Source organism: Thalassophryne amazonica, chromosome 14, assembly GCF_902500255.1.
Source record: "Thalassophryne amazonica chromosome 14, fThaAma1.1, whole genome shotgun sequence".
In the NCBI taxonomy this organism is placed as follows: domain Eukaryota; kingdom Metazoa; phylum Chordata; class Actinopteri; order Batrachoidiformes; family Batrachoididae; genus Thalassophryne; species Thalassophryne amazonica.
Window position 1 is genome coordinate 1,749,580 of NC_047116.1, and position 22,563 is coordinate 1,772,142.

At 45.3% G+C, this 22,563-nt stretch overlaps 1 protein-coding gene across 1 annotated transcript in view; it reads left to right on the top strand.

Moving 5' to 3' along the window:
- Positions 1 to 3,159: 3,159 nt before the first annotated feature.
- cwc22 (CWC22 spliceosome associated protein homolog) overlaps positions 3,160 to 22,563 on the top strand; it is a 119,155-nt gene continuing 99,751 nt past the window's right edge. The window contains exon 1 of the mRNA XM_034186117.1: positions 3,160 to 3,226. Within this exon, the coding sequence (XP_034042008.1) occupies positions 3,202 to 3,226 (25 nt within the window). The 5' untranslated portion in view covers positions 3,160 to 3,201. The remainder of the gene's footprint in view (positions 3,227 to 22,563) is intronic.

The following is a 22,563-nucleotide window of genomic DNA, read 5'->3' on the forward strand; positions in this document are numbered from 1 at the left end:
TGGAGACAGCTTATGAAGAGAAAATTCGATTCATGGGCAACAGCTCTGGTGGACGTTCCTGCAGTCAGCATGCCAACTGCACGCTCCCTCAAAACCTGTGACATCTGTTGCATTGTGCTGTGTGATAAAACTGCACATTTCAGAGTGGCCTTTTATTGTGGCCAGCCTAAGGCACACCTGTGCACTAATCATGGTGTCTAATCAGCATCTTGATATGCCACACCTGTGAGGTGGGATGAATTATCTCAGCAAAGGAGAAGTGCTCACTATCACAGATTTAGACTGGTTTGTGAACAATATTTGAGAAATTGATCTTATGTGTATATAGAAAATGTTTTAGATCTTTTGAGTGTGTATATAATTTGAGTAAAGTAACATTTAATGGTTTGTCTGGAAGCTTGAAGGTGCTGCAGCAACCACCATGCTGCACTTCTAAGAAAAGAAATAAGAAGAATGAGCTATGTTACTTAGTATTTGTAGTTAAACTTCCAATCCCAGTGACCACTGACCCCCAACTGAGTGCTGCAAAGCTTCCAAACAGTATAAATATGAATCAAAGTGGTCAAAAAAAGTGTATTTGTAAAAAAAAAAAAAAAAAAAGTTTTTAGTTGCATATAAATTACCTTCCATTTGGATTAAACAGTTTTTACAGAAAATACTAAACACTGAAACTTGTTGATTTGAGTTTGACTAACTGGATTTAGTTATGAAAAATGAATTCAATTTAATTAGCTTATAATGCGCCAAATCACAGCAAAAGCCGTCTCAAGGTGCCTTACATAAAACAATTCAACATAAATTTAAATAATTAAACACGAATAAAAAAATCAAATACATAATTAAAAACAAGTAAAATAATAAAACAGATTAAAAAAAGTAAAAACTATTCATAAGAAAGAGAATAAAAATAGGTTTTGAGTCTTGACTTAAAAACGTCCACAGACTCGGACTGCCTCACGGTCGCAGGAAGACTGTTCCACAGGGTGGGTGCACGATACAAAAAGGCTCTTTGACCTGCTGACTTCGTCTTCACCCTGGGAACACAGAGAAGTCCCACATCCTGCAACCGCAAAGCCCGGGCCGGCATGTCGAGTTCCACCAGATCAGCCAGATAAGATGGCGCCAGTCCGTGAACAACCCTATAAGTCAATAGCAAAACCTTAAAATCTGCTCTCACAGAGACAGGGAGCCAGTGCAAAGATGCCAAAATGGGTGTGATATGTTCAGACCTTCTGCTACGTGTCAGAAGTCTGGCTGCAGCATCCTGAACCAGCTGAAGACCCCTGATGCTGGACTATGGTAACCCTGAAAATAGAACATTACAATAGTCTAGAAGAAACAAAAGCATGGATCAGGGTCTCAGCATCAGCCATGGACAGGATGGGGCGGATCCTCGCTATATTTCTCAGATGGAAAAAAGCAGTCCTAGTAACATCCCTGATGTGGAGGTCAAAAGACAACGTGGGATCAAAAATTACCCCAAGGTTCCTCATTTTGTCCGCATGATGTATGACGCACAAACCCAGGCTGAGCGCCAGCTGGTCAAACTGATGCCGATGTCTCGCTGGACCAAGAACGATCATTTCAGTCTTATCAGAGTTTAAAAGTAGGAAGTTACTAGACATCCAACTTCTCACTGATTAGAAGACAGTCCTCCAGGGATTTTATGGGAGTGAGATTTCCTGCAGTTATCAGCATGTACAACTGAGTATCATCAGCATAACAATGAAAGGCAATCCCAAAACTCCGCAGTATACACCCAAGGGGTGCCACATACAGGGAGAAAAACAAGGGGCCTGAAACAGATCCCTGTGGAACCCCAAATCTCATGTCTCCAAGGTCAGAGGTAGTGCCATTATACAAGACACATTGAGAACAACTGGACAGATATGACGTCAACCAGGCAAGGGCACTTCCAGTAATCCCAAAAAAATTCTCCAACCTATTGAGCAAAATATGTTGATCTACGGTATCAAATGCAGCACTGAGATCTAACAACACCAAAACCGTAGTGGTGTCTGAGTCCATTGCTCGCAGAAGATCATTCACAACTTTAGTGAGAGCCGTCTCTGTAGAATGATATTTCCTAAAAGCAGACTGCAGCGGCTCAAAGAGATTATTCTCAGTGAGGTGGTCTATGAGCTGCCATGACACCACTTTTTCTAAAATTTTGGAACAGAATGATAGATTTGATATCGGCCGATAGTTTTTCAATACACTAGGGTCAAGATTAGGTTTCTTAAGTAATGGTTTAATCCCTGCAGATTTGAAACATTTAGGAACACATCCAGAAGTTAAAGAAAGATTAATCATTTCCAGCACAGTCGGCCCAAGAGTGGACCACAGGTCCTTAAACAGTTTTGTTGGTATAGGATCAAATAAACAGGTTGTGCTTTTTGTTGACGTTACGAGTTTTGTCAGCATGCCTAGTGAGATACTATCAAATTCTGTAAATCTAGGTAATACCTCAGTAGTAGCGTCCACCTCAATAGCAGGTTTTAATGCCCGGGCCGAGGCCTGCTGAGATATGCTCAGCCTAATATCTTCTATTTTCTTCTCAAAGTAATCCAAGAAATCCTGCGCTGAAAAGGGAGAACGACTAACAGGTGGCTGCCCGTGAATGAGAAATGTGACCGTGTTGAACAAGAACTTCGAGTTATGTTTGTTTTTACTGATCAGATCAGAGTAATAGGTCCGTTTTGTAGCCAGTAGTACATGATTATAGTCTAAGATAGCATCACGCCACGCGAGGCGGAACACCTCTAATTTGGAACAACCACTTCTGTTCTAGACCTCGAACCTTCTGCAGATTTATTCACTCTGTAGGTGAATAAATCTGCTTGTGTTCAAACACTGAATTTGTTATCCCAAGAAGCTGAATGAGGAATCACTCTGGGTTTTTCAGATCCAGACTTATTTTTAAACACAAAAAAATGAATTATTTCAATGCGTTCGATCAGGGCTCAATATTCTTCCCTGATCGATCGGACATGAACAACTAGGGGGCGGTATAGAAGTCCACAGACCGCTAGGGGGCGGTATAGAAGTCCACAGACCGCTAGGGGGCGGTATAGAAGTCCACAGACCGCTAGGGGGCGGTATAGAAGTCCACAGACCGCTAGGGGGCGGTATAGAAGTCCACAGACCGCTAGGGGGCGGTATAACATAACAGTTGGTTCGAACAGGAAGGAAGTCGACAAGATGAACAGAGAGCGGAACACGTCAGGTAAAAACGTTCAAAACTAAACTATTTCAGGTTCGTGGTTTATTACCGACCTAACGATGCACATGGTGACTTTAATACAGCACTACCAGAGGCCAACGTGAGGAAACGAAATCGAAGTAGTCACAGAGCTAACTCACGCTAACACTAGCAATAGTTAGCTTAGCGTTAGCGCAGAAATGAGATTCGGTGATTTAAAGTAAAAACATTCGAAGAAAAACCAAACAATGAACATTTGACATATGTGTCCGAATATCTGATGTATATTCTATGGTTAAATGTGTCAGTGATAATGTAGCATCGAGCGTTAGTTTACCAGCGTTTATTAAAATGAATGAAATTAAATCTCTTAAAATCCGCTTTAATGCTTTGAAGTTTGGTGTTTAAAATCTCATTACTGCAGGTTATACTTGTGGAGTTAAGTGGGTCTAACTCATAAATAATCACGGAGAAGTATGACTTTATTCCACTCCCCCCCACTAGGGGCAACATCCCATCCGGCCTTCTATAAGACTTCCCTTTGTAACATAATCAACCTTTACCGTCAGAAATGATATCAAATTTAATTGTTCAAAACCAAACTGTTGCACTATGCACAAGACAAAATAAGTGATTTAAATGGACGCGGTTCTCCCGTTATATACAACATTTGAACGTCCCATGACCAGCTAAGCACGAAACCGGAAATACCTCACTGCCTGTGGACCATATCGGCTTGCACGCTTGGCGGCCATTGTTGACACTTTTTTAGCGGCAGAAACTTTGATTAAACACAGCACTCAGGGACTTGTTTGTCGATATGCCTGACCAGTGTGTCGCAGCATATTGCACAAACACAAGGGCGAAAGGTTTTAGCCTTTTCAAGTTTCCACAGGACCAAAATCTCCGTGAAAAGTGGAGTTCGTCGTACAAGATCAGGTCTGATGAAGGGGACGCTATGGAGGCCGACCGCGTATTCTTTGTTGTGCTGTGCACATTTTGAAGATGGGTGTTTTGACACGTCCCAGTTTTGAAGGAGCAGCTTGGGATAAATGTATGTCACAAGAAGGTTTTGTTGCCGGGGGCTGTTCCAAATATCTTTCCCCGCGTCACATCAACGTCCAAGGCAAAGCCTATGAAGCGTAGAAAATCTGCTACATTAGAGAAACGGCGGAGATTGTATGTCTTGAGCACTAGAATTCAAATGCAATGCCAGGCACTCAAAAATGGCAAAAAACCCGAAGGTAATGATGGTGGTCCCAAGTAGTAGCTACACTATCGCTGGTCCAGAAAAATAACAAAGGCAGTAAACAGACGCTAGAATTGAAAATGCTATAATTATAGTGTTATAAACAGCAGCAACAAAAATCAAAGGCGCCCTTACCATTCTGTATTCTGCAGCCTTTCAAAATCCATCGGAATTGGCACGTCTCTTGCCTCTACTTTGGCTCCGCTGTAAACACCATCGGCATTATTTTCACTGTCAGAATGCTCCTGGTTTGAATATTCATCTGAAAGATACGGCTCGAATCTGTAGGGTCTAATCACTGCTGCGACATCCTCATGATCTGAGTCAGTCGATATCCTCACAGAAACAATCCATACTTGAAGAGCAGTCAGAAAAGTTCTCGATCTTGTCACTGTCCATGCTGAGGTCCATCTGTTCTTGTTGTCAAACTAGCAGACAAAGATGGGACTCTACAAGCTGTGATGTCACGGCATCACGTGACCGCTGATGGAACACTGCCAGCGCGCTTTCCAAGAAACACACTTTTGAGAAACTGTACAAACTTTATTTCTTAGTGATAATGATTAAAACCACTTTCAACTTACTATACTGTATGTATATTTTGATATTTATATCAGTTTTACCTTATTTTTTAGGTGTCATATCCACTTTAATCACTAGACCATCACCTCGTCTTCCTTCTGGGGGAGGCTTTTAACTGTCCGCACAGCGTGCTCCGCCTCTCCATTGCTCTGAGCATATCTGGGGCTAGACGTGTGTGTGTGTGTGTGTGTGTGAGTGTGAGAAGCCCCATTGTGTTGCAAACAGGGTGAAACATTGCGACGAGCTGTGGTCCGTTATCCATCATGACCTCAGATGGTATGCCATGTCTGGCGATGATGGACTTGAAATGTCCCATTACCACTGCTGAGGTTGTTGAAGTGATTTTAGCTACCTCAATGAAACGGGGATAGGAGTCTACCACCAACAGATGCTGGTCATTGTTCCACTGAAACAATTCGGCGCCCACCTTTGCCCATGGTCTGTCTGGGAACTCTGTAGGTAGCAGTGGCTCTTTGTGGTTGTTTCTTTGTTTTGCACATGTATCACAGTCCTTGACTACTTTCTGAAGCTGTGTACACAGTCCCGGCCACCAGACAGATTGTTTGGCTCTTTCACAGCACTTTACTACACCCTGGTGTCCCGCGTGCAGTTTTAGTAGGATGTCTGTCTGTAGCAGCTTGGGAATAACTAGCCTACATCCTTTTAGTAGTAAGCCATTCTCCACTGATAGTTCTTCCTTAACCTGTGTGGATTGGTTGGTAGGCTCTGGATCTGTCCGGCCCTCAATGCAGTATCATTTCACTTCCCTCAGTATGTCATCTCCTTCTTGGTGTTTCCTTATTTCATGCAGTCATTTTTTGAAGCTGGCAGGGTTGACATGATCATGTTCACATACAGGTTAATTTCCTCTTTCTGCTCTGGCTGACCTCTGTCTCTCAGCAGCGCCCTTGACAGCACATCCGCTGTGGCCAACTTCTTGCCAGCCACATGTGAGCTGAAGTAGCAGAACAGCATCAGTCTCATTCTGGGTCTCTGAATGTGTGGTGGGAGCTCATCCAGGCTTTTGGAGCCTACTAACAGAACCAGAGGCTTGTTTGCGATTTCACCGTGAAGCTTGATGCCCACTAGGAAGTCTGAGAAATGTTTGCACACCCGTGTGATTGCTAAGGCCTCTTTCTCGATCTGTACGTACCTTGTCTCAGTGAGTGCCCTGGAGGTATATGTGACTGGCTTAAGGTGACCATCCTCCTGTCTCTGGAGCAGCATAGCTCCCAGTCCGTAGGATGATGCCTGAGCTGAGACGACCGTCTCCACTTTTGTGCTGTAGAGCGCCAGCCCCGGTGGCGTGCTGAGCTCCTTGCTGATGCTGTTGAATGCTCTTTGTTGCTCGTGCCCCCATTGAAACACGTTCTGCTTCTTCAACAGATCCAACCATTACTTAAAAAGCCATCACTTGACCCAGCTATCTTAGCTAATTATAGGCCAATCTCCAACCTTCCTTTTCTCTCAAAAATTCTTGAAAGGGTAGTTGTAAAACAGCTAACTGATCATCTGCAGAGGAATGGTCTATTTGAAGAGTTTCAGTCAGGTTTTAGAATTCATCATAGTACAGAAACAGCATTAGTGAAGGTTACAAATGATCTTCTTATGGCCTCAGACAGTGGACTCATCTCTGTGCTTGTTCTGTTAGACCTCAGTGCTGCTTTTGATACTGTTGACCATAAAATTTTATTACAGAGATTAGAGCATGCCATAGGCATTAAAGGCACTGCGCTGCGGTGGTTTGAATCATATTTGTCTAATAGATTACAATTTGTTCATGTAAATGGGGAATCTTCTTCACAGACTAAAGTTAATTATGGAGTTCCACAAGGTTCTGTGCTAGGACCAATTTTATTCACTTTATACATGCTTCCCTTAGGCAGTATTATTAGACGGTATTGCTTAAATTTTCATTGTTACGCAGATGATACCCAGCTTTATCTATCCATGAAGCCAGAGGACACACACCAATTAGCTAAACTGCAGGATTGTCTTACAGACATAAAGACATGGATGACCTCTAATTTCCTGCTTTTAAACTCAGATAAAACTGAAGTTATTGTACTTGGCCCCACAAATCTTAGAAACATGGTGTCTAACCAGATCCTTACTCTGGATGGCATTACCCTGACCTCTAGTAATACTGTGAGAAATCTTGGAGTCATTTTTGATCAGGATATGTCATTCAAAGCACATACTAAACAAATATGTAGGACTGCTTTTTTGCATTTACGCAATATCTCTAAAATCAGAAAGGTCTTGTCTCAGAGTGATGCTGAAAAACTAATTCATGCATTTATTTCCTCTAGGCTGGACTATTGTAATTCATTATTATCAGGTTGTCCTAAAAGTTCCCTAAAAAGCCTTCAGTTAATTCAAAATGCTGCAGCTAGAGTACTGACGGGGACTAGAAGGAGAGAGCATATCTCACCCATATTGGCCTCTCTTCATTGGCTTCCTGTTAATTCTAGAATAGAATTTAAAATTCTTCTTCTTACTTATAAGGTTTTGAATAATCAGGTCCCATCTTATCTTAGGGACCTCATAGTACCATATCACCCCAATAGAGCACTTCGCTCTCAGACTGCAGGCTTACTTGTAGTTCCTAGGGTTTGTAAGAGTAGAATGGGAGGCAGAGCCTTCAGCTTTCAGGCTCCTCTCCTGTGGAACCAGCTCCCAATTCAGATCAGGGAGACAGACACCCTCTCTACTTTTAAGATTAGGCTTAAAACTTTCCTTTTTGCTAAAGCTTATAGTTAGGGCTGGATCAGGTGACCCTGAACCATCCCTTAGTTATGCTGCTATAGACATAGACTGCTGGGGGGTTCCCATGATGCACTGTTTCTTTCTCTTTTTGCTCTGTATGCACCACTCTGCATTTAATCATTAGTGATCGATCTCTGCTCCCCTCCACAGCATGTCTTTTTCCTGGTTCTCTCCCTCAGCCCCAACCAGTCCCAGCAGAAGACTGCCCCTCCCTGAGCCTGGTTCTGCTGGAGGTTTCTTCCTGTTAAAAGGGAGTTTTTCCCTTCCCACTGTAGCCAAGTGCTTGCTCACAGGGGGTCGTTTTGACCGTTGGGGTTTTACATAATTATTGTATGGCCTTGCCTTACAATATAAAGCGCCTTGGGGCAACTGTTTGTTGTGATTTGGCGCTATATAAAAAAATTGATTGATTGATCCCGGAGTGGCTGTGTCTTCTCTGCCAGAAGAGGCAAATACTTTCCCAGGTGAGTCACCATTCTGAGGAATCGTCTCACTCCGCTCACATCCTCAGCGTGTCCATCACTGCCCTGATTTAGTTAGGATCTGCTCTCACGCCGGCTGCATTTATGGTCTGTCTGAGAAATGTGACATGGCCTTTTGAGAATTGAATTGAATTGAATTGAGCTTTATTGTCGTTGTATATGATACAACGAAATTCTGTGTGGTACCTCTTAACAAAAGAACACAACATATGACAACAGAGGAAAACATACAACAGCATACAATAACATATTACAAGAGAAGACAACATACAGCACTTTGGTATAATAAAATAGAGAAATAAGAATAAAAATACAAAATAATAATAATAATAATAACAACGTACAGGTGGTGCAAAATGGCATAGAGAAGAGTGCAAGGTATAAATGAATAAGTTGTTGAATTAAATTGAATTGAATTGAGCTTTTATTGTCCTTATATATATATATATATATGATGCAACAAAATTCTGATTGGTACCTCTTTAACAAAGGAAGACAACATATGACAGTATTTATTTTAAGTTTTATGTAATGCAAAAGAGGTGATGCATGATGCAGCTCTGGGAAAGAAACTGTTCCTCAGCCTCCTAGTCCGAGATTTTATTGTTCGGTATTTCCGTCCAGAAGGAAGAGGAACAAAAAGATCATGTCCTGGGTGGGTGGGATCTTTGATAATGCTGTTGGCTTTCTTGCGTAGGCGGTCAGCATACACTGAGTCCAGATCTGGAAGTGGACTTCCAATGATCCTCTGCGCTGTTCTCACCACCTGGGTCAGGTCCTTTCTGTCTTGCACTGTACAGCTGGAATACCATACAGTCATGCAGAGACAAAAGACACTTTCGATTGTGCTCTTATAAAAGTTCACAAGTAGTTCTGGGTGGAGTCCAGTCTGCTTGAGTTTCCTCAAAAAGAAAAGTCTTTGATGGGCCTTCTTATTGAGGTATGAGGTGTTGAGAGTCCAGGTGAGATCAGCTGTGATGTAGAGTCCGAGGTACTTGATGTCGTTCGCACGCTCCACTTCAACACCATGTATGAGTAGGGGTGTATGTGCCGTTCTCTTAGTTGTCCTGTAGTCCACGATGATCTCTTTAGTTTTGGTGGCGTTCAGAACTAGATTGTTGTCTGAGCACCACCACCACAGATGGTGAATCTCCTCTCTGTAGTGGGTCTCGTCGTTGTTGGTTATGCAGCCTATCACTACAGTGTCATCCACATATTTTACAAAGGTGTTGGAGGCATAATTGGGGGTGCAGTCATGTGTAAAGAGTGAGAAGAGTACTGGACTGAGCACACAGCCCTGCGGTGTACCAGTGTTTAAAATGATTGTGGACGATGTGTGGTCCCCTATTCTCACCACTTGTGGTCTGTTGATAAGAAAGTCTTTGATCCATGAACACAGTGAGGGGGTCAATCCTAGATTGCAGAGTTTAGCTACCAGTTTATGAGGGATTATTATGTTAAACACAGAGCTATAGTCAATGAATAGCATCCTGACATATGTGCCAGGTTGCTCCAGGTGAGACAGGCCCGTGTGGAATGCAGTGGAGACGGCATCCTCTGTGGAGTGATTCCTCCTGTAGGCAAACTGGTGTTTGTCTAGATTAAGTGGAATGCTGTTCCCGATGTGTTTCAGGATAAGTCTCTCAAAACATTTTGTAATAACAGGAGTCAGAGCCACTGGTCTGTAATCATTAAGGCAGGTTACTGCTGACTTTTTAGGCACAGGTACAGTGACAGATGATTTAAGGCAGGTGGGGACTATAGCCTGCTGCAAGGAGATATTGAAGATGTCCAGAAATACTCCTGCTAGTTGGTCCGCACATGACTTTAGTGTCCTACCTGACACCTTGTCCGGCCCCGCAGCTTTGGGAATATGTATCTTCCTCAGTGTGGATTTTACTTGATGGTGCTGAAGAATAAGATGTGGCTGCTGCTCTTCAGGTTTGAGGGGCTGGGCCACTCCTCAGCTTTCTTGTGTATCGAAATGTGTGAAGAACTGGTTCAAGGTGTCAGGTAGCGATTGTTCATAGCTGATCTGCTGTTTGTTGCATTTGTAGTCTGCCATGTTCTTAATGCCTTTCCACATACTGCGAGGATTGTTGTTATTGAATTGTTCCTCTATGCGCTGTTTGTATCTGTTTTTTGCCTACTTTATGCCCTTCTTCAGGTCTTTTCTGGCCCTGTTGTAAGTCAGCATATCACCTGGTCGATAAGCAGTGTCTCTGGCCCTAAACAGACTGCGCACTTTGCTGTCCAGCCATGGATTCTGATTTGGAAACACTTTGATGTTCTTGGTTGGCAGGACAGAGTCTGTGCAGAAATGAATATAGGACAGGACAGAAGATGTGTACTCCTCAATGTCTGCACCTTGTCTGAACACCTCCCAGTCAATATTCTTGAAACAGTCCTGCAAGATTGAAGTGGCTTCGTCGCTCCATACTTTTACAGTTTTTACCACTGGTCTGGACCTACAGATCAGAGGTCTGTATGTTGGGGTCAGTTCTACTGAGATGTGATCAGACATTCCAAGGTGTGAGGAGGCTGTAGCTTTATAAGCCCTTGCGATGTTGGTGTAGATCTGGTCCAGTATGTTATTGCCTCTAGTCGGAAAGTTAATATTTTTGTGGAGTTTAGGCATCACTGTTTTTAGGTCTGTATGATTGAAATCTCCTGCCACTATCAGTGCTGCATCAGGCTGTGCATTCAGTTGGTTGTTAATAGCTCTGTGCAACGTTTCCAGAGCTAGCTTAGCATTAGCCTGTGGTGGAATGTACACAGCCATAATGAGAGTAACAGAAAACTCCCTCCTCATATAAAATGGTCTACACCTCACCATCAGATACTCCAAATCTGGTGAACAATGTGACTCAACAATGTTCACTGCAGTGCACCATTTGTTGTGTACGTACATGCACACACCCCTGCCTTTGTTTTTGCCTGAGGCAGCTGTTCTGCCCGCTCGGTACATGGAGTGCTCCGCTAGCTCAATAGCAGCTTCGGGAACATTGTAGTCCAGCCAAGTTTCTGTTATAATCATAACACAACTCACCATGCTGTGTGAAGTAGTCCTTAAGCGTAGCTCATCCATCTTATTTGCAAGTGACCTGGAGTTTGAGAGAAATAAACTCAGGAGGGCTGGTCTGTGTGGTTTAGCATGTAGCTTAGCACGTAGGCCGCTTCTCTTGCCCTGCTTCTGTTTACGATCTCTTCTCCATCTCTGACGCCGCTGGTGTGGGATGGTGATGATTCCGCTGGCCGGCTGAGTCCTCTGGATCTCAAATGGTATAAAATCCAGTTTTTCAGAGATGTGGTGCTGATATTGTCTACCTATAACCAGGAGCTCGGTTCTCCCATATTGGATTGATGCCTCTAATGTCTGGACTAACGAACCCGACATACAAAACAAAACAAAGAACAAATAGTAGAGAGTACCAAGCCGCTGCGTTCACACGCGCCGCCATCTTGAAAATTCACATTTCTTATCTCTCAGCGTGACGTCTGCCTCCTGCAGCCTCCCCAGCACCTCGAGCAGTCGTGTACAGTGCTGGGTCTGTGTGTCTCCATACACAAGCACATCGACTATCTGGCACAGGATGCCATCGAGACCCTCCAGTATCTGGGACATTCTTTTCTGAAGTAAGGAATGTTGTGAGGAGGGCAGACTCGTTGGCGAGGGGAATCTGCCAAAATCCAGAATTTGCATCCATTTTTGAGAAGACTTTGGTGCCCTCTAGCTGCCCAGGTGTGTGATAGACTGATGGGAGCATGTGTGTGTGTGTCTCTCTCTCTCTCTCTCTCTCTCTCTCTCTCTCTCTCTCTCTCTCTCTCTCTCTCTGTTGACTGATTCATTCAGTTTGGTCAGGTCCACGCAGATGCGCACCTCTTCCCTTCCTGGCTCTGGCACATTCCCGCACACCAGTCTGTGGGTTGTTAAACCCTTGAGATCACCCCCATCTCTTCCATGTGCGTGAGTTCCTGTTTTACTTTAGACATGAGAGGCAATGGGGTTCACCGTGGGGAGAAGGACTTGGCGTCTGCTCTACGCTCAATCTTGTGTTGTCCCTCAATTTTTTATCTAGACCTTTGAACAGTGTGTGAAACTGCTCCTCGACTCTCTCGACTGAGTCCAGTGACACTGTGTCCACTCTAGCAACTAGGCCTAGTTCCTGGATAGCTGAGCGTCCCAGCAGATTAAAGTTCAACCCTGGGACTACATTCACTTGTGTGGTGCTTTTGCTGTCTGTTCCTGTGGTAGCTGTGAACCTCCCCTTCACTGTGATGGGTGGCTGGCCTGAACCCTGCAGCACCTTCTTTGCCCTTTCTAGCTCTGGAAACTGTTGCTTCTGAAATTCCTCTTCAGACAGCATGATTACATCTGCCCCTGTGTTTATTTTGAACACAGCTGTGTGCTCATTGACTTTAAGGGTGACTAGTCAGGGTTCACCACTTCCTGTAGCTTTAGAGCCGGCTGTGCGAGGAAAGCTTTTCCCTCCTCCTCCGGCTCTGCTGTGTTTGCTTCATTGAGAGACGCTGACCTGCACACTTTCGCATAGTGCATGGGTTAAAGTTCTCCGTCACCACGACGGATTTCCGTCGTTTGGAAAATTTAACCACACATACATGTGCGCACGTGGTGTCATGCGTGTTTTGGGACAGAAATATGATAGTCTCACTGTCAAAGCAACATCCCGTTCTGCACTAATCAAAGCAGCGGCAATGTCAGCGTGGACTGTGGAGGAAGGGACTGTGAATTTTCACTCCTCTCTGCTCTGTTTACTGCTAGTCAAGAGCCACGGTCCTTCTCCTCCCTGTCTTCGTGAGAACATTGGCAGACCTTCCCCAAGTAGAGCAGGGCGTGGCTTTGCTTTGAACCAATGAAGCAATGATCCAACTTGCTTCGATGGTTTGTTGCTTTATCTTAATTTAGCCCCACTAAAACCCTAAAGAGCATATGTCTGTGAGTATTATTTACCTTTTTTATATTAAACCGACCTGTTATGTTCTTCTGAAACGGTTGATAGATGTATTTTATAACTTAAAAACGGGACTGATGCTAATGCGTTAGCATGTCTATGGCATTTTCAGTGTTAAAGTTAGCATTAAGCTGTTCGCATCGCAGTACAGTTTGTGTGCATGTTTTCTGTATAATAAATATACTCAACAAAAATATAAACGCAACACTTTTGGTTTTGCTCCCATTTTGTATGAGATGAACTCAAAGATCTAAAACTTTTTCCACATACACAATATCACCATTTCCCTCAAATATTGTTCACAAACCAGTCTAAATCTGTGATAGTGAGCACTTCTCCTTTGCTGAGATAATCCATCCCACCTCACAGGTGTGCCATACCAAGATGCTGCTTAGACACCATGATTAGTGCACAGGTGTGCCTTAGACTGTCCCACAATAAAAGGCCACTCTGAAAGGTGCAGTTTTATCACACAGCACAATGCCACAGATGTCGCAAGATTTGAGGGAGCGTGCAATTGGCATGCTGACAGCAGGAATGTCAACCAGAGCTGTTGCTCATGTATTGAATGTTCATGTCTCTACCATAAGCCGTCTCCAAAGTCGTTTCAGAGAATTTGGCAGTACATCCAACCAGCCTCACAACCGCAGACCACGTGTAACCACACCAGCCCAGGACCTCCACATCCAGCATGTTCACCTCCAAGATCATCTGAGATCAGCCACTCGGACAGCTGCTGGAACAATCGGTTTGCATAACCAAAGAAATTTTGCACAAACTGTCAGAAACCGTCTCAGGGAAGCTCATCTGCATGCTCGTCGTCCTCATCGGGGTCTCGACCTGACTCCAGTTCGTCGTCGTAACCGACTTGAGTGGGCAAATGCTCACATTCGCTGGTGTTTGGCACGTTGGAGAGGTGTTCTCTTCACGGATGATGCGAAGGAGATGTGTTGCACTGCATGAGGCAAATGGTGGTCACACCAGATACTGACTGGTATCCCCCCCCCAATAAAACAAAACTGCACCTTTCAGAGTGGCCTTTTATTGTGGGCAGTCTAAGGCACACCTGTGCACTAATCATGGTGTCTAATCAGCATCCTGATATGGCACACCTGTGAGGTGGGATGGATTATCTCAGCAAAGGAGAAGTGCTCACTATCACAGATTTAGACTGGTTTGTGAACAATATTTGAGGGAAATGGTGATATTGTGTATGTGGAAAAAGTTTTAGATCTTTGAGTTCATCTCATACAAAATTGGAGCAAAACCAAAAGTGTTGCGTTTATATTTTTGTTGAGTATAATTAATGGCTTAGTGTTTGTTGTTGTAAAAGAGTCAAATGTATTATGAATTGTAATTTATTTATTTATTTTTATTTATATATTAATAATAATAATAATAATCAGAAGAATCAGAATCACCTTTATTGTCACTGTAATTTCCATTACAACGAGATTTGAGTGCAACTCCAAAAAGGTGCTTACCGTGGTGCGAGTAATTTTTTGCCAAATAAAAGATAGTGAAATTTAACAGTAAATTATTCAGAGTATATGCACAACTAATATAAACATAAGGTAAAATAAAATGAAATGTGGACTAAGTAATGTAAAACGAGAATTATATACAACTGTTTAAGTTTAATGACCATTTGTTTCAGTCAAACCACATCTAAGTTGTGTTTTTACACAAGAAAAAAAAATGCAGTAAACTGCACATTTGTGTCTTTTTTCATGAAAATAAGTTGTTGGTTGTCCATTTGGCTGCTCCTGTTTTTTGTGTTCGGGGTCGCCACAGCAGATACAACCAGATCCGTATTGATATTTGGCACAAGTTTTACGCCGGATGCCCTTCCTGGCGCAACTCCAGTGTTACCTGGAGAAACACACACAGCCGCTGGTGTTCCAAAGAGGTCTCCCATCCAAGTACTAACCAGGTTCCGCACTGCTTAGCTTCTGAGATCTGACGGGATCAGACTGACACAGAGCAGATCAGCTGCTATGAAAATAACTTTAGTCAGGCCTTTAAAATACTTTTTTTTACTCTTGCTGTAATATGTTGTCAGTGGTTGAGATAGTTTCTGTAGGCATCTAAAAATGCTCATAATCGGGTGAAACCTGATGGAAATATCTCTGTGGTGTGTCGGTGATGTATGTGCAAAAGAAAACAAAACACTACTCCAGGTATGTTTTTGAGGAGAAAATCACATCAGAACTTTATTATAAGCTCAAACGTTGATGTTGTGTGATAAAGGCCTTTTAATTATAACTCACTTCAAGAAATAATGGCAAAATTCACATGTAAGTAAAAAAAAAAAAACACAAACAACAAAAAAAAATGATTAATCGATTACTAAAATAATCGTTAGTTGCAGCCCAAGTTTGTTTTACGAGTGAGAGCATTTTACCGATTAAATGTGAATAAGCCAGTTTTGAGTTTCTCAATGTGCATGTGTTTTCAAAACTGGTGACAGTGTTCCTACAACGTTGTCAGTTGCTTTAGGCCCTAATTTTGTATTTTATTGACTGTACAGCGACACAGCACCCATTTGGTGCATTGACCGGATTAGAACCGATCAAAATACTACAAAAGACAAAGAATTTTTATTTGACAATTTGAAGTGAGTTCTATTTAATTTTTCCTGACCGCCAGAGGGCGGTGCTTTAGCACCTGGATAACTACATGTGCGCAGCACAGAGATCGAGAATATATACCAACAAAGTCACGCCATTGGATGTGACCTGGGTGACGTCACTGGATGTCTTTATATACTAGACGCACCCAGCACTCGCTTCTTTTCTACATTCTCTCATTCTTAGAGGTTGAGAACGCATTTAGCTGTGATTGCCGCTCTCGCTTGTAGCCTCGCAACCCACCTTCGGTTGGAGCTATGTGCACTGCACGTGTCCTCCAGAGGCTGCTAGACACGGCTTCACTGTTTTTTGTTTTTTTTTGTATCCTTTGACTGACACCTATCGTGAGTACACCTTCCTAAACACCGGGTGCGCACCTTTGCCGCTGCCCTGCTGGGTATTTTCCTCTGTGCACATTAGCTGTGTTGTTTTGACGAAAGCTGGCTATTTGTTTAGTTGTGTCACTAACCCCGTTAACTATGTGGTAGTGTGTGTATCAGAACCAGTATAGAGTACTGTGTTGGGCTTGCCGTGAGTGTTTTCCACTCCTTGAAGTACTTCGTCTGCACTGCCACCATTTTGCTAAGTTTAACAGCTCCGCTAGCAGCTAGTGTTGTCGTTGTTGCTGTAAGTGACTTAGCACTTGGGCTGTGAGTTTTTCGGCTGTGTGCATCGTGTTATTACTGTGGCTGTGAGTGTTTCACGCTCCGGGCCTTGTATTAGCTTTTACACTGTGAGCGTTTCACGCTCCGGGCCTTGTATTAGCTTTTACACTTTTACACTGTGAGCGTTTCACGCTCCGGGCCTTGTATTAGCTTTTACACTGTGAGCGCTTCACACTCCGGGCCTTGTATTAGCTTTTACACTGTGAGCGCTTCACACTCCGGGCCTTGTATTAGCTTTTACACTGTGAGCGCTTCACACTCCGGGCCTTGTATTAGCTTTTACACTGTGAGCGCTTCACGCTCAAGTCTGCGGCTGGCAGTGCTTCACGCTCCGTGCCTCGTGTCAAGTCTGCGGCTGGCAGTGCTTCACGCTCCGTGCCTCGTGTCAAGTCTGCGCCTGGCAGTGCTTCGCGCTCCATGCCTCGTGTCAAGTCTGTGGCTGGCAGTGCTTCATGCTCCGTGCATTGTGTTACTATTTACACTCCGTGTGATTCACGCTTTGTCTTTCTATCTGTAACCGTCAGAGGTTGAGTTAGCCATCTGCACGCAGTCCACAATGTTTACAGGGCCTTTGTTGCATGGCTGTAGTACATGTTTGGCTTCCTTGAGCCCAGATGATGGACATATGTTTTGCCCCTCGTGTCTTGGGATCAGACACCTGAGGGAAGCCCTGACTGGCGATGCCTGCCTTAATTGTGCCAGCATGCCACTGGCAGAGAGATCTGCTAGACTTGCGGCATTGGAAAGTGGAATATCCAGTGCGACTTTGGCCTCCAGCCCCAGGAAGGAACCAAAGCGCCGTAAACGCCCACATGCAGAAGCCCCTTCTGCTAAGAAGGTTACTCGTGACCATGCTTTGGCTGAAAAGGTCGAAATGTTGACTTCTGAGTTTGCTCAGATTAAGTCCTTGCTTCTGAATCTACAGCCTAGGGATGCAGTGACAGTTCCTGTTGTCCCTAATGAGGCTGGTCAGACCGATGTAGTTACTCAGCAGGAGGAAGATGTCGTGTCTATTGCTGCGACTGATTCCTTGTACATGACAAGTGATATAAACTGTGTGGAGGATGAGGATGAGAGGGGTCTTTCTCCAAGCCATTCATTAGTGGGCTCTCACACCTCTGAGGCAGAGTCCCTGCCGCAAACCGGACCTGGACTATCCTTTGTCAAGCAAGCTGTTCAGTTGGCTTTATCCAGGCTTGGGATTGACAATCCCCCTGCGTAAACCACCGTTTCAAGTGCCTTTTTCAGAGTCACTCAGAAGCCTGAGTTCAGCGTTCCAATTTCACAACCATATATCGAGGAGCTCCACCAATGTTGGGCAGACCCATTATTGCGAACCTGGTTGTGGCTCCGGCTGATGCTGCTCGGCCGGATGCCTGCTGCCCACGACCTCAGTGTAGGGTCACTGATGACCTCCTCACCAAAAGCTATGACATAGCTGCTCGCATCAGTCGCCTAGGCAACTCACGGTTCCATTTAGTCCTTGCCCTCTCAAAGTCTTTGAGGGAGGCAGAGGTTGATGATGGTACGCAAAATCTTAGTGATGCCTCACTCCAAACCTTTGCTTATATGTCCAGAGAGCTTGGCAGACTGATGTCAACCCTTACCATCACTAGACGTCAGGTGTGGCTTGCGCAGTCCCCCCTGTCTGAATCCTGCAGAGGCACACTCCGTTCACTGCCGGTTCTTCCAGGCCAAGTATTTGGACCTGCGGCCCAACAAACTTTGGAGTGTGCTGTTGAGGCTAGTAAATCTCGGCGACAGTTTGTTGACCTGCACTGGTCTTCCAGACCTCGGCCAGTCAGACATGCTACAGCTTTTCACTCTACATCCAGGCTCCCGCCGACTCCCAGAGCTGCTCATGCTTTCGCGGTTGAGGGCCAGCTCTCTCAGCGGCCTGCCTTTGCAGACCCCGACAACTGAACGGTTTCACAGGGCTTCCAGTAATCACGCCCAGAGGTCCTCAGGGATGCGATGCAGAGGTGGTCGGGTCTGACTGCCAACGTTTGGCTTCCAGCCGTTTTCCATGAAATCATCTCAGCCACTGGGAGGCTCAAGTTCAAGACCCATGGTTCATTTCAACCTTAGAGGGTTAGGGTTAGAGGGTTACAGAATTCAGTTCAGATGTCGTCCTCCAAAGTTCAATGGGGTGAGGATGACTGTTGTTTCCGACTCGGTGCAGTCTGCCGCCCTACAACGGGAGATTTTGGAACTGCTGGAGAAGGGGGCCATAGAGCCAGTTCACAGTTCAGACCAGCTCAGGGGGTTCTACTCAATTTACTTCCTTGTTCCAAAGAAGGATAGCAGCTTTTGTCCTATCCTTGATCTTCAACATCTGAATCATTATCTCAAGATGCTGCAGTTTCACATGCTCTGCACAGTAGTCGTCCTTCAAACTATCACACCAGGAGTCTGGTTCACAAGTGTCAACTTAAAGGATGCCTATTTCCATGTGCCAGTGGCGCCTCGTCACAGGCAGTTTCTCCACTTTGCTTTTGAAGGTCAGGCATACCAGTTCAGGGTGCTTCCTTTCGGCCTCTCTCTCGCCCCTCGTACATTTACCAGATGTATGGCTGCAGCACTAGCCCTACTGCAAGCTACTGGATTAAGAATCCTACCCTACTTAGACAATTGCCTTGTCTGCCCGCCGACTCAGGAGCAGGCGCACAACGACATAGCTCTCCTACTGAACCATGTCTCTCATTTAGGACTCACAGTGAACTTTGCAAAGAGTTCTCGTTCCCAGTCAACAAACGACCTTCATCGGCATTGCCATCAGCTCCCTAACTATGACTGCATCGCCGTCCCCGCAGAGAGTGGACGATTTAATTCGTCTCGTCTCACACATTCAACGGGCTGTGATGCTGCTCCGGTTGATGGGCAAATTGACTGCAGTGTCGCTAGTGGTACCTTTGGGACTTCTGTTCTTACGTCCCCTACAGATTTGGATCAACAACCTAGGCCTCAACTCAAAGTTACATCAGCACAGGCTTGTACGACTTTCCAACCAGTGCCTTCTGCACCTCAGACCCTGGAGGAACGTGGACTTCATGTGTCCCTCTAGGCTCCTTCCCTTCTCGCTGAGGGATCGTTGTTACAGATGCATTACTCAATGGTTGGGGGGCCGTGTGGAATCACAGATTGGTGAGGGGTGTCTGGAGTCCTCAGGAGAGACTCCAACACATAAACGTGCTGGAGCTTTGCGCTGTGCAACTGGCTCTGAAGCATTTCCTCCCGGCCCTGAGAGGAAGACATGTTCTTGTCCGGTCGGACAACACGGCAACAGTCTATCACATAAACCGTCAGGGGGGCACCAGGTCCAATCACTCATTGGCAGAAACTCAGAGGCTTCTCTTATGGGCGTTGCCTTGCCTTCAATGTGTCAGAGCAGTTCATCTGCCTGGCGTAGAGAACAGCGCTGCGGATGTACTCACCAGACACAAAACACCACCGGGAGAGTGGAGACTGAACCCAATTGTGGTCCAAATGATCTGGCAGACGTATGGTGTAGCAGAAGTGGACCTTTTCACTTCAAGCACCTCAACACATTGCCCACAGTGGTACTCCCCCTCGGAACCAGACAGCCCACTGGGGCAGGATGCATTGGCTCACCTGTGACCGGATTGCCTCCTTTATGCCTTCCCTCCTCTCCCCCTGCTAATGTTGACACTGCACAAGATAGACCAGAGCAGCCACAGGGTGCTGCGGGTTGCTCTGTTCTGGCCTGGGAGGATTTGGTTTCCCATGACTTACAAACTCCTCGAGGGGGAACCTTGGGCTCTCCCGGAGAGGACGGATTTGTTATCACAACTACAGGGGAGGATTTGGCACCCTCACCCAGAACGCCCTCAACTGTATGTGTGGCCGTTGAGGAGCCGGACTCCGTGTTAAATTCTTGTGACTAGGCTGTTGTTCAGACTATCCTTAATTCACGTGCTGCTTCTACCAGGGTTTTGTATGACAACAGATGGAAGCTGTTTGCGCTGTGGTATGAGAACCAAAAGTTAGACCTGGAGCGTTGCCCTGTGCCTATTCTCCTCAAATATTTACAAGAACTGCTGGAGAAAGGACTTTCTGTTGCTGCCTTGAAGGTTTATGTTGCTGCAATCACTGGCTGGTCAGTGGCTTCACATCTCTTAGTGTGTCGTTTTTTGAAAGGTGCTCTACGTTTGCGGCCTCCAAGGCTTGCACGTGTACCTTCATGGGACCTTCCTCTACTCCTGGAGGGTTTAAGCTTATCCCCTTTCGAACCAGTTGAAAGTGCCGATTTTAAAATCGGTGTCAGTGAAGACTGCCTTTCTACTTGCACTATCTTCGGCTAAGCGGGTGGGAGAGCTCCATGCCCTATCAGTCGCTGGGGACTGTTTGCGATGGAATTCTGACGGATCTGGGGTTACGCTGTGGCCTAATCCGCCCTTTTTACCCAAGAGAATTTCAACCTTTCATGTTAACCAGCCAGTTTTCTTGGCTGTGTATGCACAGCATTCTGATCCAGGATTATCTGTTTCAGATTCCCTCTGTCCTGTCCGAATGTTGAAGCAGTACATTAGTGCGACTGCCGGGATCCGAAAAACGGATGCCCTGTTTGTGTGTTACGGTGATCACAAAAGAGGCTGTGCTGTCTCAAAGCGGTGACTCTCACATTGGGTCGTGGATGCCATTTTACAAGTATACAGGTCCAGAGGTCTTCAGCCTCCTAAGGTTACGTGCCGTTCCACCAGAGGGGTGTCCACCTCCTGGGCTGCACTGAGAGGTGTCCCTTTGAGTGATATTTGTGCTGCTGCTACGTGGGCTTCGTCCTGTACCTTCGCCCGCTATTACAGACTGAATGTGGCTGCTCCTCCTTCTGTGACTTTGGCGGTGTTAGCCTCCACTCCCCACTGCTGATGCGAGGTGAGTGTGACTCTTCTTGACCTTGTTATTAAGTCATCCAGGTGCTAAAGCACCGCCCTCTGGCGGTCAGGAGGAATGAAATAGAACGAGAGTTACGAATGTAACTACGGTTCTATAAATTCCGGATGGCCGCCAGAGTTGCTTGTTATTCAGAGTCTTGCGAGTTCATTCCGAAAAGAAGGGAGTGCTGGGTGCGTCTGGTATATAAATACAACCAGTGTCGTCACCCAGGTCACATCCAATGGCGTGACTTTGTTGGTATATATTCTCGTCGTCTGTGCTGCGCACATGTAGTTATCCAGGTGCTAAAGCACCACCCTCTGGTGGTCAGGAGGAATGAAATAGAACTCACTTCAAATTGTCAAGTAAAAATTCTTTGTCTTCTGTAGTATTTTGATCGGTTCTGTTCTTTGCGCCATGTGGCTCCATCCCGGCGCGTGAATTTCTCCGCAGGTCTGTTTCAATTTGCCGAAAAAATGCTGATGTCCACGTCTTCTGCAATTTCTGTGGTAGTCAAACGATGTCCCCGATCAACACAGCGTTCAGTTTGGAAATGAACGGCACATTCCACTGTTACAGGAGTTTTTGTCATGGAAAGAGGAGCGGAGAAATTCGCGCGTCGGGACGGAGCCGCATGGCGCAAAGCAGCGCCGTGATGAAGCCTCACAGGACATGTCCAGCTCATCCACAATTTCTCGGATAGTCACACGACTGAAAAGCCCCCGAAAGCCGTCTGAAAGCCATCCTGTGAGACCAACACGGAGGTGCTTTTGTCCTGCGCCATTAGTGGCTCCGTGGCGCATCCATCCGCTTCTGTTTCCATGACAAAACTCCTGTAACAGTGGAATGTGCTGAAAAAGTGCTGATGTCCACGTCTTCTGCCATTTCTGTGGAAGTCAGACGACGTCCCGGATCAACAAAGCCTTCACTTTGGAAATGATCTGGTTGTTTCAGCCTGTCGATCGGCGCTCGGAGTGCGCCACGCTCTCAGCCGCTGTGGGCGGTCTTTAAACTGGCTGGAGCACTCCTTAATCTGTGTAATCCCCATAAAATCGTCCCTGAAAGCCATCTGAATTTTCCGAATGGTGTCCACCTGGAGGTCTCTCACAGTTTCTGGA